This window comes from Zophobas morio, unplaced genomic scaffold (genome assembly GCF_036711695.1).
Source record: "Zophobas morio isolate AGI-343-1 ecotype UQ-CSIRO unplaced genomic scaffold, CSIRO_AGI_Zmor_V1 ptg000014l, whole genome shotgun sequence".
Classification (NCBI taxonomy): Eukaryota; Metazoa; Arthropoda; class Insecta; order Coleoptera; family Tenebrionidae; genus Zophobas; species Zophobas morio.
This window is the reverse complement of record NW_026972119.1, coordinates 1,866,651-1,884,297: the sequence shown is the minus strand read 5'-3', so window position 1 is coordinate 1,884,297 and position 17,647 is coordinate 1,866,651. Positions and strand designations below refer to the sequence as shown.

Here is a 17,647-nt window from a genome sequence, read left to right as displayed (position 1 = left end):
TGGAAACGTAAAACAGACTCTCTTCTTCTCCGACCACTCACCGTGTGCAGACGTCCTCTTCTCTTCAAGACCTCCACGTGGACATACACATACAACCTTGGGCCGTGTTATCATTTTTGTAGTTGGTATTGTAAATAAACCTGTACTAAAACCGTTTCCGTTAGTAATTCGACGACAACAATTACAATTGGTGACCCCGACGTGATCGAAGAACTACGGGTACGAACATGCCGACTGCCGAAGAACTGCAACAGCAACTCGAAAAACAGCAAGAAGCCATCCGGAAGCTAGAGCACACTCCAGCCGGTCACAGACGTAGCGAACCCACCAGACAAAGAGAGGTACGACACAATTAAGAAGAAACTGATAGCCGCCTACACCGACTCACAGGAGAAGCAGCTACGCAAGCTGATAAACGAGATGGAGCTAGGGGACCGACAACCATCCCAGTTATTCCGCGAAATGAAGGCACTCGCGGGGCAGCAGATGAATAGCGAAGTCATAAAAACGCTCTGGCTACAGCGACTTCCACCACATGTCCAACTCGTGCTGTCTGCGAGCGAGGGAGTACCGCTGGAAAAGATGGCAGAAATCGCGGACAAATTGGCGGAAATACACAGAAGCAACGCTATGGCTTCCAGTATCAACGCGATAGGCGCCACCAGCGACACGACGCGGCAGAACACCATCGTACCAACGCAGGAAACTAACCTCATTACGGTAATTGCAGACCTCCAGAAACAGATGGCGGCCTTATCGGTAGCCGTAAATCACCTAACCAACACGAGAGGGCGCAGTCCACAAGCACGGCAAAATGACAGCCGAAATCGGTCAAGGACACACAGCAGGCAACGCACGGATCAAAATGGCGTTTGTTATTACCACGCCAAGTTCGGTGTAAACGCCCGAAAGTGTTTCAAACCCTGCACGTTTGTACAGCCGGAAAACTAGAGGCGCCGTCGGGTATCGAGGCGGTACACGACGACGCGCGTCATCATCGTCTCTTCGTCACGGATCCCAAATCCGGTATCAGGTATCTAGTCGATACCGGAGCAGAGGTCTCAGTCCTGCCGAAAACGTTTTCAGGTAAGGCTCAGTCACAGACACAAGATACACCCGCCCTATTTGCAGCGAACAACACACCCATCCCCACGTTCGGCCAGAAATTCATGGTGGTTGACTTGAAGCTACGCAGAACTTTTAAATGGGTTTTCATCCTCGCGGACGTCGAGAAACCAATAATAGGGGCCGATTTTCTCGAGTACTACCACCTCCTACCGGACCTGAGAAACCGGAAGCTGGTAGACCCCTTGACACATCTCTCTTCCCCTGGTTTCGTATTGGCCTGCTCCGTACCACGCATTACGACGGTGGCAAAAACCTCCAGCTACCACAACCTGCTGGCGGAATACCCGGAATTGACGAAAGCACCACGTCCGGGAAGTCAAACATCCAGCTCCGTAGTGCATCACATATACACAACAGGCCCTCCTGTAGCTGAAACACCACGCAGACTACCACCGGAGAAACTCAAGGCTGCCAAAGCTGAGATCCAGTACATGTTGGAGCAAGGGTGGTGTCGCCCCTCCAGCAGTCCATGGGCCAGCCCACTGCACCTCGTACAGAAGAAGAATCCTGGGGAATGGCGTCCTTGTGGGGATTATCGGAGGCTGAACGGGGTAACAATCCCAGACAGATACCCCATACCACACATCCAGGACTTCTCGGCCAGACTAGAGGGAAAAACGGTGTTCTCCACGATAGATTTGGTACGTGCTTACCACCAAATTCGAGTGGCCGACGAGGACATCCCAAAAACTGCAGTGTGTACGCCATTCGGTTTATTTGAGTTCACAGTGATGACTTTTGGCCTACGCAATGCCGCGCAAACTTTTCAAAGACACCTCAATAATGTGCTCAACGATTTAGACTTTTGTTTCGCATATATAGACGATATTTTAGTTTTTTCCGCGAACCCAGAGGAGCACGTGCGACATTTAAAAACGCTGTTTGAAAGACTGAAGCAACACCAAATCGTGGTTAATGCAGCAAAGTGCGTGTTCAGGGCAAGCGAAGTGGAGTACCTAGGACATAGCATTTCGACTCACGGGACCCGTCCAGCAACCGCGAAAGTGACGGCGATAAGTGAGTTTCCTAAGCCGCAAACTGTGAAGGACTTACGAAAGTTTCTCGGCATGATCAACTTTTATCGTCGCTTCGTCAAAAATGCCGCATCTATCCAAGCACCTCTACATGTGTATCTGCGAAATTCGAAAAAAAATGACAAGACGCCAATCAGCTGGACCAACGAGGCGGAAGAAGCGTTCAGCCAGTGCAAGAGCGAGTTGTCCAATGCTGCGCTGCTAGCACACCCTTCCGAGAATGCCTCATTAAGATTGACCACCGATGCTTCGGATACAGCCATGGGGGCTGTGTTGGAGCAGGAGGTTAAAGGCGACTGGCAACCCCTGGGATTTTTCTCAAAAAAGTTGACCAACACCCAACGAAGGTACAGCACGTACGACCGCGAACTGCTCGCGATATACGAAGCCATCAAATTCTTTCGCTACATGGTAGAAGCGAGAGTCTTCACGGTTAGAACGGACCACAAGCCTTTGATTTACGTCTTCAAACAGAACTCAGAGAAAGCTTCCCCGAGGCAGCTACGCCAACTCGACTTCATCAGTCAGTTCACTACGGAGATAGAACACATACCGGGCGAAAACAACATGGTGGCGGACACATTATCCCGAATCAGCGAAGTTCACACGGCAGCAGTGATCGACCCGGACGAACTCGCCTCCGCCCAAGAACAAGACCTGGAGTTGAGAAACCTGCTGAATTCCAGTACCAGTTTGAAACTCCAGAATCTCACACCCATGAATTCGGATACGGCGATCTGGTGCGACACAGCCACGGGGAGAATTCGCCCCTACATACCCCTCCACTTACGAAAAAGGGTATTTGACATGGTACATTCCAAATCACACCCAGGCGGCAAAGCCACATTCAAGGCGGTACATAAAAGTTTCGTGTGGCCATACATGGAACGCAACATAAAAAAATGGGCGCGCGAATGCCTTCCTTGCCAGCGGTCAAAGGTGAGTAGGCACACTAGAACACCCCTAAAACATTTTGAACTTACAGAATGCCGATTCGAACATGTACACATGGACATCGTTGGGCCATTACCACCATCACAGGGACACCGGTACTGCCTCACGATGACAGACAGGTTCACCCGATGGCCAGAAGTAATTCCCATGACGGACATGACGGCGGAGACGGTGGCGAAAACCTTTTACGCAACCTGGGTTGCGCGGTTCGGTTGCCCCCACCGTATTACAACTGACCAAGGCCGGCAGTTCGAGGCCACACTGATGTCTGCCCTCACAGACCTTTTGGGCACTAAACGTTGCCGAACCACGCCATACCGACCACAGTGCAACGGGATGATCGAGAGGTGGCACAGAACGATCAAAGCCGCCATCATGTGCCACGAGACCAGTGACTGGTACGACATCCTACCTACGGTGCTGTTAGGTTTAAGGACAACAATCAAGGACGACCTTCAGTGTTCCCCAGCCGAGCTGACTTACGGCACGCAACTACGAATCCCGGGGGAATTTTTCTTCGCAAACGACGAGCCAGAAGTCGACCCCAGCAATTTCGTCGACAAGTTGAGGCTCCACATGCGCAACGTCCGACCAAGGCCAGCAACCCACCATGGCCACCACAAGACTTTTGTACACCCAGAGCTGTCTGACTGTTCCCACATCTTCCTCAGAGATGACTCAGTCAGGAAGCCGCTACAACCACCATACACCGGACCACACCACGTATTACGACGTACAGACAAGGTGATAGTGATAAGCAAGAATGGAAGAGAAACCACAGTGAGCCTGGACCGAGTAAAACCGGCTTTCATATCGGCAGAGTCCTGCACTCCGCCTCATGTGCAGCCCCCAACGCAACAGGTCCCGACAACACCTGCGTCGACGAGCACCACTACAAGGTCAGGAAGAACAGCCAGGCCACCAGTGAAATTCCGCGACTACGAAACGTAGTCACTGGGAGGGGACTACTGTGGCCGCCTGGAAGTAGGCAACCAGTTATACATACATAATGCAGCCACCGGATTGGCAGTTACAACGCGCAAGCCCAAAGAGGAAACGCCACGGTGGAAACGTAAAACAGACTCTCTTCTTCTCCGACCACTCACCGTGTCCAGACGTCCTCTCTTCAAGACCTCCACGTGGACATACACATACAACCTTGGGCCGTGTTATCATTTTTGTAGTTGGTATTGTAAATAAACCTGTACTAAAACCGTTTCCGTTAGTAATTCGACGACAACAATTACAAACCTTTTCATCGTTCGTATATTTAACCCTCATCTTATCGCGAAGACTAAAAACTTATCGGAACTCCAAATTGACAAATAGAATGATTGCGAAAGTCAAAATTAACAACTAGGTAATTATGTTTGTACATTTTAGAAAAATAAACTATAAAAAGACTTACGTATGAGATATGTATTTTGTGTTGCACTGAAATTTGCTCAGGGTCCCGTTATTATAATAGGTACTCACCCTGTATATATTTAATCGATGTTAATGTTAATGGTAAGGATCATTAATGGGTAAAGGTCAAATTCGTTTACTTATCAATATCATATTACTTCCATGATACCACCCATTATACAAATTCATTCCTCCATGTTTATTTGTGACATAAACATGTGAGCATGGTGGACCGTCTAGAAATAAAAGGTCTTTGAGAACCTTCGTCCTTCGTTTTTTTTCCTCACTCTGACATAAGACCACATAACCTATACGTCAGTTGTACCTTGCGCGGGAAAAGACGGTGTGGACGGCTTTATCATCCAAAGACGGTTTTACTTGGTTTTACTAGTTTATTATGCTAGTTTCTTTTGTATGTTCATTTCGCATTTAAACCATTGTGTAAAAAGTAACTGGTAACAGAGAATACTTTAATGTGATAAAATGGCCAAACGCACTAACACTGGCCCAAGTACAAACTGCAAAAAATTTAAGTAAGTAAAAAAGTGATCATATTATTCGTAATAAAAATAATGTTCCCGTAGGAATGATCCATTATTTCGGCCTCCGACTGGTTCAATAAATCCTACAGAAGATGCTTTAATTTTTCAAGAATTGGAGTTGGATCACTATTTAGGACAACCGTATAGGGGTATGCCTGGAGCTCAAACAGGTCTTGTACCTGTGATACGCATGTTTGGTGTTACAAAAACGGGCAACAGTGTGTGTTGTCATATCCATGGGTTTTCACCATACTTTTATGTGAATTTACCAAACAGTTTTTCTCAACATGACATACGTAACTTTAAAGTAAGCGATTTATGTCAGCATTTATAGGTCAGTTCATGAAAGAACAGAATATGTTATATGGTCTGTGTATTACAAATTCTGTGGACACATGACGAGGAAAATGCACATCAAATTTGGTACTCTCAAATACGACGCAGAAATTTTGTTACAAAGTTTAGACACTCTATTTTTGTTTAACGTTGAGGCGCACAATAGACCTTCAAATTTACAGGAATAAACACTTCCTCTAACTGACTGTTGTGTGTAGTCAACACATGGGAATATACTCCTCCATACAGTCATTAAAAGAGAAAAGTTCAGTTTTGGCAAATCGGCAACTTATGCTTGCCTATGATAGGCAAGTTGATAGCTTAGACAGGACAATAGTGACACAAACACAATCTTAATATATAAAAGTGTTTGTCCTGACTGACAGACTGACTGATTTATCAACGCCGATACTAAACTATTGAAGCTAAAAACATGAAATTGGACAGTAGGTTCCTTTTGTGTTATAAGTTCCCACTAAGAAAGGATTTTTGGAAATTCCTTTCCTAACGGTCTAAAATAGGGGATGAAAGTTTATGTGGGACTCCTGTCAGTTTTTAAGTTAGATAGGTTCATTGGGAAGGAGGAAGTGAACAGGGTGGAAAATGATGTGATCTAATTGCGAAATTCACCCAAGTGGAACAGCGGGCAACAGCTCTTCTAGTAATGTAATAAATAATAATGATAGAAAAGACGGCCATAATAAAAATTAATTTCCTGCTAGGAGATAATGTTGCAAAGGAATTTTTTATGCATTATAATTTTGTTGAACACATTTGAGTTTCTCCATTCAAAAATTACATAAGCATCGTTCGAAAAGTACACCGCACGGGCAACAGCTCCTTAGCAAAAAATTGAACTGTCGTCTCTTTTTAGCAATAGCTATATTCATTACGAATGATGATTATCCTGATTTCATATAATTAGAAGGTACGGTTTGTTGACTTATTTGTTCTTTGGCCGTGGTTTGGGATATTTGAAAATATAAACGGTTAAAATTGTAGAATCTGGTGTAATTTTTATTTCCCGATCGTGGCCGAAATAAGTAGATATTGTAATAAGGTCCAGCGAGCGACTAACTACCTTCATGTTTTCTCGATGTTTTATGACCCCTAGAGTACGAAAACATTAGTCTCTCGTCTCTGTCGATTTTTATCGGACAGATAATCTTTGAAACTACCGACGATTGTGAAATTTTATATGCACTTTGGGATTATCGAGTAGATAGTAAAACGCCAACTAAAATTTGTCTAATCGTCTCCATCAACAATTTGATGACTTCCCTTCAAAATTTTGTACCTACATTGAATATTTTTAAATTTAAAAAAAAAACACTCGTACACTTGTGGTTTATGATTCCACCCTGATTTTTAATCACAATTACATTACAAAATTGTTTGCGCAATATTTGTCTAGTTGTATATAACCGATAACTTGCGCACGTAGAGAGTAGCAATACGTGGCCGCAATCTAATAAGGCACAGAGCTGCAACAATTTGAGTTTTGTAAAAAATGCATGTTAAATGAAGGTAAAATAAAAAAATTGACTTATTTGTCTACCAATAAACCAATTGTCGGATTAGAGTACATCCGCTGAGATCTAAACACGGATGTAAATCATTTCGAGTCTGCATACTTAGTTGCCTGAATTTAGCAAAATTTTGCATATTGTTTCACAGAGACATCCATTACAATATTAGGAACAAAGTTTTGCGTTTTTTCTGACATATTCTGGGAAGGTTAGGTTTTGCCGTAGTCATATTTCAGTGAAATATCGTCTTTTCTCTGTCTTTATTACTTCCCGAGCGTAAGCAAAGGAAGTATTGTAATCGAGTCCGTCGGCCGACTCTCAACTTTTACATTTTCTCGGTCTTTCATGACCCCTAGAGAACGAAGAAACAGGTCTCCCGTTTCCGTCTGTCTGTCCGTCTGTCTGCCGTCCCGGATTTTTATTAGACAGATAATCTCCGAAAGTACTGGACCGATTGTTGCGAAATTTTGTACTTATATTAGGAATATCATGTGGATGGTAAAACGCTAACCAAAATTTGTCTAATCATCCCCACCACTAATGCTATGACGTCACTTCAAAATTGTACATAGTAAATGGGTTTTAAATTGTATAAAATAACATAGTCCTACACATGTAGTTTATGACTCCGAATTGAGTTTTTACCCGAAACGTCCAGATTTTTGGAAAAAAAAATCAAAATTATGAAACATTTTGCAATTTAATTTTGAATCTCCAAAACCGAATGCTTTGAAATCTTGCAGAATATATTTACTCATTCCCTCCAAAAAATTGATGACGTCAGCTCAAAAGTTTGCCGAATAAATCATATCTAAAATGTACAAAATATGATGAGTCTGTACTTGTGATTTATCATTCCATTCATATTTTTTGGATGTGCATATAGAGGGTGGCTCAAAAAAATTAATGAATGTGTGAATTTATTTTATTGATTTAATCAGGAACTACAAAACCGAATGCTTTGAAATCTTGGACATGTTTTAAAGTTATCATAGCCATGATAAATTTATAGTCAAAATGTATTTGCTATTCCCCTATAAAAAATTGGTCTAAAGAGTTTAGCCAGTACTTCCCTCGCTGTTGGAAACGTGACGACTGCATGCCTATTGTGTTTTTTTTCGCAGTAGATTTCATATATTTTTTTTTGAGTCACCCGGTATATGCAAATTCAAAAAATATGAATGGAATGATAAATTACAAGTACAGACTCATCATATTTTGTATATTCTAGATAGGATTTATTCGGCAAACTTTTGAGCTGACGTCAACAAGTTTTTGGAGGGGATAACCAACTATATTCTGACTAAAGATTTATGATGCTCTTTATAACCTTAAAATATCTGCAAGATTTCAAAGCATTCGGTTTTGTAGTTCTTGATTAACTCAATAAAATATATTCACGCATTCATTAATTTTTTGGAGTCACCCTGTATATAGAAATCCAAAAAATATGAATGGAGTGATAGATCACAAGTACGGACTCATCATATTTTGTACATTTTAGATATGATTTATTCCACAAACTTTTGAGCTGACGTCATCAAGTTTTTGGAGGGGATAAGCAAATATTTTTTGAGTAAAGATTTATGATGCTCTTTATAGCCTTAAAACATCTGCAAGATTTCAGAGCATTCGGTTTTGTAGTTCCTGATTAAATCAATAAAATATATTTACGCATTCATTAATTTTTTTGAGTCACCCTGTATATGCAAATCCAAAAAATATGAATGGAGTGATAGATCACAAGTACAGACTCATCATATTTTGTACATTTTAGATATGATTTATTCCACGAACTTTTAAGCTGACGTCATCAAGTTTTTGGAGGGGATAAGTAAATATTTTTTGACTAAAGATTTATGATGCTCTTTATAGCCTTAAAACATCTGCAACATTTCAAAGCATTCTGGTTAGCAGATTAAAAATTAAATTTCAAAATATTGTTTTATAATTTTGATTTTTTTTCCAAAAATCTGGACGTTTCGGGTGAAAAGTCGATTCAGAGTTGTAAACTACATGTGTAGGACTATGTTATTTTATACAATTGAAAACCCATTTACTATGTACAATTTTGAAGTGACGTCATCGCATTAGTGGTGGGGATGATTAGACAAATTTTGGTTAGCGTTTTACCTTCTACATGATATTCTTAATATAAGTACAAAATTTCACAACAATCGGTCGAGTACTTTCGGAGATTATCTGTCTAATAAAAATCCGGGACAACAGACGGACAGACGGACAGACGGACGGACAGACGGACAGACGGACAGACGGACGGACAGACGGACAGACGGACAGACGGACAGACGGACAGACAGACGGAAATGGGAGACCTATTTCTTCGTCTTCTAGGGGTCATGAAAGATCGAGAAAACGTAAAAGTAGAGAGTCGACCGACGGACTCGATTACAATACTTCCTTTGCTTACGCTCGGGAAGTAAAAATTGATGACGCCACCGCAAAATTTTGCTGAAAAAATGCTTAAATGTGTAAAGAATGATGAGTCTTGTGATTTATCACTGCATTAATATTTTTTAGATTTGCTTATACAGGGTGTCTGAAAAAAAATAATGACTGAGTCAATTAATTTTTTTGATTAAACCAAGAATTACAAAAATGTAATACGAAAAACGACATAATAGCCTTGCAGTCGTCACGTTCCCGACAGTGAGGGAAGTACTGTCTAAACTCTTTAGACCAATTTTTAAACATATAATAATAGAGGTAATCCATAAGTGGTAACCATTTCAGGGAACAGTTTAAGATTATATTGATCATATATTGTAAATTGAAGCTAAAAAACTGATAGCGTGATTCCATTCTTTCATGAATCGAATAATACAATTACATTTTAAATGTATTACTTACTCGTAATTTCAAATAGAATGCAAGTTATGTTATATATGTATCAATTTGTTTTTATACTTGTTTTAGGATAAGTTAAATGAAGCATTGTTAGCAGACTCAAGATCCAACAAGGACAAGATTTCAGAGATAGTTTTGATGGTGGATATTGTAAGTGGAAAATCATTAGTTGAGTATCAAGGCGAGGATGATGTTAACTTTGCAAAAATAACTCTGGCATTACCAAAGCATGTGGCTGCTGCCAAACGTTTATTAAGCACCACTGTTGTTTATCAGCCCCTTGCAAATCATGTTTTCCATTTCTATGAAGCAAATGTGGATGTTGAAACACGTTTCATGGTTGATACAAATATTTTGGGCTGCTGTTGGATCGAACTTCCACCTGGCAAGTGGTTTCAGCGTCCATTTAATAACATGCGTGTGACATCTAGATGTCAAATTGAGGTGGATGTTTCATGGACAGATTTTATTTCCCATGTACCAGAAGGAGAGTGGTCTTCAGTGGCTCGTTTTCGCATACATAGTTTTGACATCGAATGTGCTGGGCGAAAAGGAATATTTCCAGAACCTCAAGTTGATCCTGTTATTCAAATAGCAAATGTTGTAAAGTTGCATGGAGATGAAGATATTGTAGTTCGGAACATTTTTACATTGAAAAGCTGTGCACCAATAGGTCATGCAGAGGTATTTTTTTAAGCTAGTTGTGATTTATTAAAATATGTTATTTACTTGATGAGTTGACACAGTTCCACACTACTACAATGAAAACGATAACATTTAAAACAAACATGAATAAATCTGGTTGGCAGTAGACACTTAAACTTGGGATAGCTTTTGGTGTTGCGTTCAAGGAAAAGTTTGCAACCTAAATAAATGGTGGTAATTTTCAGATTTGTTTAAACTAAATTAATTTTTAGGCGACCATTACAAATTTAGTCGTTTTACGTCCATGAAGTGTCGCTTTTTGTGCTGAAAGGTCAGAATTACTTTTTGAACTCATTTGGTTTTTTTTTTTGGACTACTTGTCACTTTTTTGGACTCAGATGTCAAAAAATTACTTTTGCGTCCTTGGTCGTGTGTTTTTGAGCAAAATAAAAAAAGTCGATTTTTATTTTAACCAGATAATCTCCGAAAATACTGGGCTGATTGTTGTCAAATCATATGTGTATGTTAGGAACATCGTGTAGACAGTAAAACGCTAATCAAGACTTGTCTAATATCCTCAGCAGCAATGTCATGAATCATGACATTGCTGCTGACATTTGAGGTGATATCATGACTCATGATATCACCTCAAAATTTTGTATTTATGATTTATGTTATTTAAAGTTTATAAGATAACCCTACTCCAACAGTTGTGATTTATGAATCAGCCTTGATTTTTTACTCTAGATTCCCCCCTCCCTTAAAAATCAAAATTGTATAACATTTTACAATTTAACTTAAAAACTGTAAAACCGACTACTCTGAAATCTTGCAAAACTTTTAAGATAATTTACCTATTTATCCCCCCCCCCAAACTTCATGACGTCATCCCAAAATTTTGCGGAATGAATCCTATAAAAAATGTTATCATAAAAAAAATAATACAATTGGAAATCAAATTTTACGGTTGTTAGAAAGAGTTTGATATATTGTACTGCACTTCAGAGGCGGGGGAACTTCTGTCTAAATAACCTCAAACCATTTTTTTACATGAGGACACTTGGTTGAATTTACAAAAACTTTAAGGTAACACATTTGTTTTAGGTACGTAGTTTTGATACAGAGCAGGAAATGTTGGAACAATGGGCTGTATTTGTGCGAGAAGTGGACCCGGATGTGTTTACTGGTTATAATATAAATAATTTTGATTTTCCATATCTCATTGAGCGTGCTAATTACTTGAAATTAAAAAATTTTGATTATCTTGGGAGAATTTTAGACATAAGGTAAACTCAAATGATGTTTTACTCTATATTTAGATTTTCTAACACAGGTCTACCATAAAAGAAACTGTAACGCAAACAAAAATTGGCAGAAGAACTTTTAAGTCAATAAATTTTGAAGGTCGAGTTGCTTACGATATGCTGATGGTAATTAAAAGAGACTTCAAACTGCGATCTTACACTTTAAATAGTGTGTGTCAAGAAATTTTAGGGGAACAAAAGGAAGATGTCCATTACAGTATTATTACTGATCTACAAAACGGAGATGAACAGAGCAGGAGAAGGTGTGGTAACCATACATGATTTTGTTCTGTTTGTAAAAATGTGTTTTAAAGACTTGCAGTTTACTGTTTAAAAGATGCTGAACTGCCTGTTAGGTTACTGAATACCGTTCGAAGTTTTACCAACGATATTGAAATGGCTAGGGTAACGGGTGTCCCCATCACTAGCTTGCTAACTAAAGGCGAGCAAGTAAAAGTAGTAGCTCAGTTATTGAAACACGTAGATATTTTGTTTCTTTGTTTTTCAGTCTCATATATTACACTTTTTAGGCTAGAGAAGCTGGATATTTTATGCCTACCCATCAAGGAGCACCTTCGTCGGAGCAGTACGAAGGGGCCACCGTTATCGAACCAATGCGAGGTTATTATACTGATCCAATAGCTACTCTCGACTTTAGTTCTTTGTACCCAAGCATAATGATTGCACATAATTTGTGTTATACGACACTTATTAAACCAAATAACAAGGACAAACTGGGGTATGTAGTTGTAATAATCGTTTTTTCTTACAATATATTTTTTGCGAAAGAGACGTGTTAAAGTACCACCAGTAGAGTGTGTCTTTAAATAGGATTTGCTGTCAATAGCGGTGTTATAGTGTCATTAATTTTTTTGTTTTTGGTTAATGTTTCACTTTTGCATAATAATTTTAAGTTTCATAAAAAATTTTAGAGTAATTGGGTTGGTTGTTTTCACAATAGTTTAGTGAATTTCTAACGGAAAACCTACTGTGGGCCATAAAATATGAAGGAAACTTTGTTCAAGAGGATCTTGTTACAACGATTCCAGTTACTATGGTTCGTTAAAAAATTTAGAGAAACTTGCTACTGATATTGAAAACATTCGATGTACCTACTGTGTAGTAGATTTGATGGGTACAAGTACGACCGCTAATAAAATGTCTTTTAGCGTCCATTTTCTGTTATATATTTTCACTCGTATGAAAAAGCAACTCCGAATTTCATTTACTACATGTAATAATACCTAAGTTTATATGTATCAACTAAATATTTTTAAAACTAATTGCCGTTTTTATGACAGTCTTACAGATGATCAGGTTACTACTACTCCAGTGAATTGTATGTTTGTAAAATCTACTGTGAGACCAGGTTTACTGCCCCACATATTGCAGCATCTTCTAGCTGCACGTAAAAAAACGAAAGCTGCGTTAAAAGAAACTACAGATCCTGTAGTTAAAGCAGTTTTGGATGGTCGACAGTTGGCATACAAAATTTCAGCCAATTCTGTTTATGGTTTTACTGGAGCTCAAGTAGGAAAACTACCTTGTCTAGAAATTTCAAGTGTAAACATTTTCACTAAATAGTGAAACAACTTAGTTCGAAATTATTTTTAGAGCGTAACGGCATACGGACGTACCATGATTGAACAAACTAAAATGGAAGTCGAGCAACATTACCGAATAGCCAATAACTATGAAGCTGATGCAACTGTTATTTATGGTGACACAGATTCTGTAATGGTTAATTTTAAAGTGAAGTCTTTGGAAAGAAGTATGGAACTAGGGCGAGAAGCTGCTGATTTGATCAGCGCCAAATTTATTAAACCTATAAAATTGGAATTTGAAAAGGTTAGATCAATCAAACACAATTCTGTTATACTTGAATTTATTCATTTAAAGGTTTATTGGCCCTATCTCTTGATTAATAAGAAACGTTATGCCGGTTTGTATTTTACAAAACCAGATAAATATGACAAGATGGATTGCAAAGGAATTGAGACTGTACGAAGAGACAACTGTACATTAGTCGTTGATGTGATTGGTACATGCCTACAGAAACTTTTAATAGATAAGTAAGTTATTCCGTTTGAGGATCAATGTTGTTTTTAATATTGCATATTTCAAATTTTAGGGATCCTGATGGAGCTGTAGATTACGCTAAAAAAGTTATTTCAGATCTGTTACAAAATAATGTTGATATATCTCAACTTGTAATAACTAAAGAGCTTACAAAAAATGACTACGCAGCTAAACAGGCCCATGTGGAATTGTCTAAAAAGATGACGAAACGAGATCCAGGAAATGCTCCCAAACTGGGAGACCGCATACCGTATGTCATAATTGCTGCCACGAAAAATGCTAGAGCTTTTGAAAAGGCGGAGGTGATAGCTAAATGTCTCCTGGTACAACTTTGAATTTTCTTTTAATTTCAGGATCCAATTTATGTTTTGGAAAATAACATTCCGATCGATTCACAATATTACTTACAGAATCAACTCTCAAAACCGTTAATTAGAATCTTTCAACCAATTTTAGGTGATAATGCTGAATCAGTTTTGTTGCGTAGGTTTTTTTTTTCAAGTGAATGAATAAATGTATTAAGTTACACATTCTAGGTGGAGAGCACACTAGAACTAAGACTATGGTTACATCAAAAGTTGGTGCTTTAGCAGCATTCACGAAGAAAAAAGAAACTTGTTTGGGTTGCCGTTCAGTGCTACCCGCAGGGTCTGAACATGAAGCAGTTTGTATTCATTGTCAGCCAAAAGAATCACTACTGTATCAACAAGAATTGAATCATCATAGAATGTTAGAAGACAGATTTTCAGAACTTTTTACAGAATGTCAGAGATGTCAAGGATCATTACATGAAGAAATTCTTTGCACTAGTAGAGATTGCCCAATTTTTTATATCCGGAAAAAAGTTCAAATGGAATTGGACCAAAGCAACACAAAAATTTCGAGGTTTGGAAATCCATTGGTTGATAATTTTTAATGTTGTAAAATGACCCGGTTAAAATTTTTAAATAAAAGCAAGTGATTTCATATTTTTTCTTTTTTGGAGACCACATGTCGTTTTAAATCAATCAATTTCCTTATTCAGAATGAATTGAACGTGCAAAATAATTCAGATAGAATAAATTACAAAAAATACATGCACTAACTTTTGTACCAATCCTCATCATCTTTTAACAAAACTTTCAAAACAAAAGTTTTCGAAATATTAAAGAAAAATTGGTATAAATACATTTATTAATTGTTTGAAATGATAGACAACTTAATTCAGTGTACAAGTGGTCATAAGCGTGCGGTCTCCCATATTTCATTACGTAAGTATTAAAGTTAGAAGAAAAACACCAACGCTGTACGATTCTTCGGGGACGCACATTAATAATTATTTTCAAGTATTTCGTGTGTTCCGCATTTTTTTTTTTTTAACTAAACATTGTGTTATTTTTGTATTAAGTGCGCGAAATCACATGAGAATGTGGTTAAAAAAACTTGGACTCATACACGAAATACAAACAACGGCAGCATGATTGACGACTAAATTTAAACTATGGGCTGAACATGGAACTAAAAATGCACGTGGATTAATATCAAAAATTCTCTTTTGTAACCCATTGTATTGTCGTGCCCAAACTGTTTTTGACCGCGGCCGAGCATTTGAACACTAACAAAATTATTTATTTGGGTGTAGGCCCATTTCCTTGGAAATGGAAAAGCCAAACTGCATGTGAGGAAAGAGGTTGTGATAACCCGACCACGCCTTAAATTGACATGTGAAAAAGAAATTGAAAGTCCGCGAAAAATTTAAAAATTCAAAATTTGGCCTTGGCTGTGATCGTCTAACAAACTGGAACTCTACGTTGTGTTTTTGAAAAATGGCGGGATGCGTTCAGATGCAAGTGGTGGACCCCAAGGTTGGAAAAGTACCGCTAAATAAAACACAAAATTTATGGAGGACACAAAAGTATTTATTCCTCCACTGACAAAAAAACAGCTGCGTGCGAGGGTGACTCCTCCTAAATCCCTAAATATGTGCGATACCTTCTAAAACATAATAATACGTGCGTGGTAATTAAACTTCTAAAACTACTAGATACGACTTCGAGTAATGTACTTGACTCTTTTTAATAAACTGCGACTGGTTATTTACATGCTAGCTAAGTACTATCAAAACTGCTAAAAACAATTAAAACTAAAAATTCAGTCGAAATCAAAGAAATCTTCCCCTGAGAATAAAGACAAACTAAAACTAACCGAATTAAAACATGTACTTAACTCTACGCTAATTATGAAAATAAAATATTCAAAAAGAGAGATAAGTAATTTTTACTTATTTTTTTAATTAATTCGCTAAATACGCCAGGCGCGAACACTTGAAAATGAATGGTCAGAGCCTTTCAGCGAAACTAAATCCAGAGAAAATAGTACCATAAATGCTTTCAAGTACGGTGAAGCATTAAATTCACATGAAATGTGAGGTTTCCCAAAACTATGGTAAAATAATCAAAGAACGGAATCATAATGAACGGTAATAAACTCAAACCAAAATTATCAACTGCAAAGGAATTACATTGAAGTGGTTCCAATTCGGAAACTTCCCAAAAACCCATCTAAAATATCCGTGTCGCGAACGCAGAGGTCGAATCCGCAAACTAAGGAAGGGTTGGATTAATTTTCATAAAAGGTGATTGGTACATTCTCGAAAAATCCTTCCCGAGGATCAAAAGCTCACGCAAGGCCAAAAGTACCGCCACTGGTACCGCTCAGAAACAAGGACATCTGTTAACGCTAAAAATTCCTTCCGCCTCCGGCGCTATTTGTTCACACCAAACGCATCGAAATCCCCCGACAAAAAACGCATAAATTAAACGCTTAATAGGTACGGCCGAAGTCGAGAACAGAGTAGGTTAGCGAGAGCAAGATCAGTTAAGTGAGACTGATGGTAGAATTATAGTTCTTCCACCACTTGGACAGTATCTAGTAAAATTTTATTGATATTTCAAAGTTAACCATGAAGGTTGAACCCACCAAACCATAAATCACAAATTCAATGCAACCCTGGACGTTTCTAGCCCACTATACACTGGCGGCACGCTCCCTTTATTGGCGTCATTATCCCCTTGCATTGTCCGACAATTCCTCAAAGTAGCGGTTGTATAATTTAACTAGGTACTGATGTAGTGTTAGATCTGTACGCAGATGCAGCACCGAAATTTTTCTGTCTTCTTCTCGGCCTCATCAAATTTTTCTAAGTTCGAATTTCTTCAAAATTCAGCCAAAAATCGTAGAAAAATCGGTAAGCAAAGGGACAGCGTGGCCCACGCTACCCACGGCAACTCGAAACTTGAATGAAAATCGCTTTCTGCGCTACTGCTTTTTGCCGATTTATTTTATCTCCCGCGATGTTAGCAAGCCATAAAACTACTTCAGTTTAGTTTGGTTTGACTAGGATTTCGTCTCTGAGGGATTTACGCGAGTTCGGTGCCGTAAATTTTTCGGTTTTTTCAACTTGTATCATGGTTCCCATGTCGTCATCGCTTCGTTGCGTCAGCCTGTTGTATCTCTGTTAGTAAAGGCGGCGTTGTAATTACGATTGTTGGTTTTTATGGGTGTACACGGTTCTGCGCATGTTGTCTGCAATGTCTGACAAGCGCAATGATATTTGATATTTGCGAATATGCGAATTTTGTTCTTACTTTTAGAGATTAGTGGTCGGGTTTGATTGTCTGTGCTAATGGTACTACATGCTTGTTAAGCATGAGTTAAGATTTTTATTGTGATTTTCTCGTGAACTGACGGCCCGTTACAGTTATTTGACATGACGAAGATGTGCAGAACACATTTTCATTTAACGTAATGCCAAAAAATTAGAGTTGGACAACTTTAGAGTT

The 17,647-nt window shown here is 38.8% G+C and overlaps 2 protein-coding genes across 2 annotated transcripts; both read left to right on the top strand.

Annotated features, from left to right (window-relative positions):
• Positions 1–227: 227 nt before the first annotated feature.
• Positions 228–951, top strand: LOC135129121 (uncharacterized). Its single transcript, XM_064056201.1, has 2 exons — positions 228–315; positions 371–951. Exons 1-2 carry the CDS (start codon positions 228–230, stop codon positions 949–951), a joined length of 669 nt encoding a protein of 222 aa, XP_063912271.1.
• A 3,881-nt stretch (positions 952–4,832) lies between these two features.
• Pold1 (DNA polymerase delta subunit 1) lies at positions 4,833–14,792 on the top strand. The gene is made up of 13 exons (XM_064056215.1): positions 4,833–5,056; positions 5,108–5,372; positions 9,868–10,482; positions 11,548–11,729; positions 11,777–12,010; positions 12,062–12,227; positions 12,278–12,486; positions 13,049–13,310; positions 13,362–13,595; positions 13,647–13,819; positions 13,879–14,128; positions 14,180–14,309; positions 14,363–14,792. The coding sequence occupies exons 1-13, from the start codon at positions 5,007–5,009 to the stop codon at positions 14,740–14,742; spliced, it is 3,150 nt and encodes a 1,049-aa protein (XP_063912285.1). The 5' UTR covers positions 4,833–5,006; the 3' UTR covers positions 14,743–14,792.
• The last annotated feature ends 2,855 nt before the right edge of the window (positions 14,793–17,647 follow it).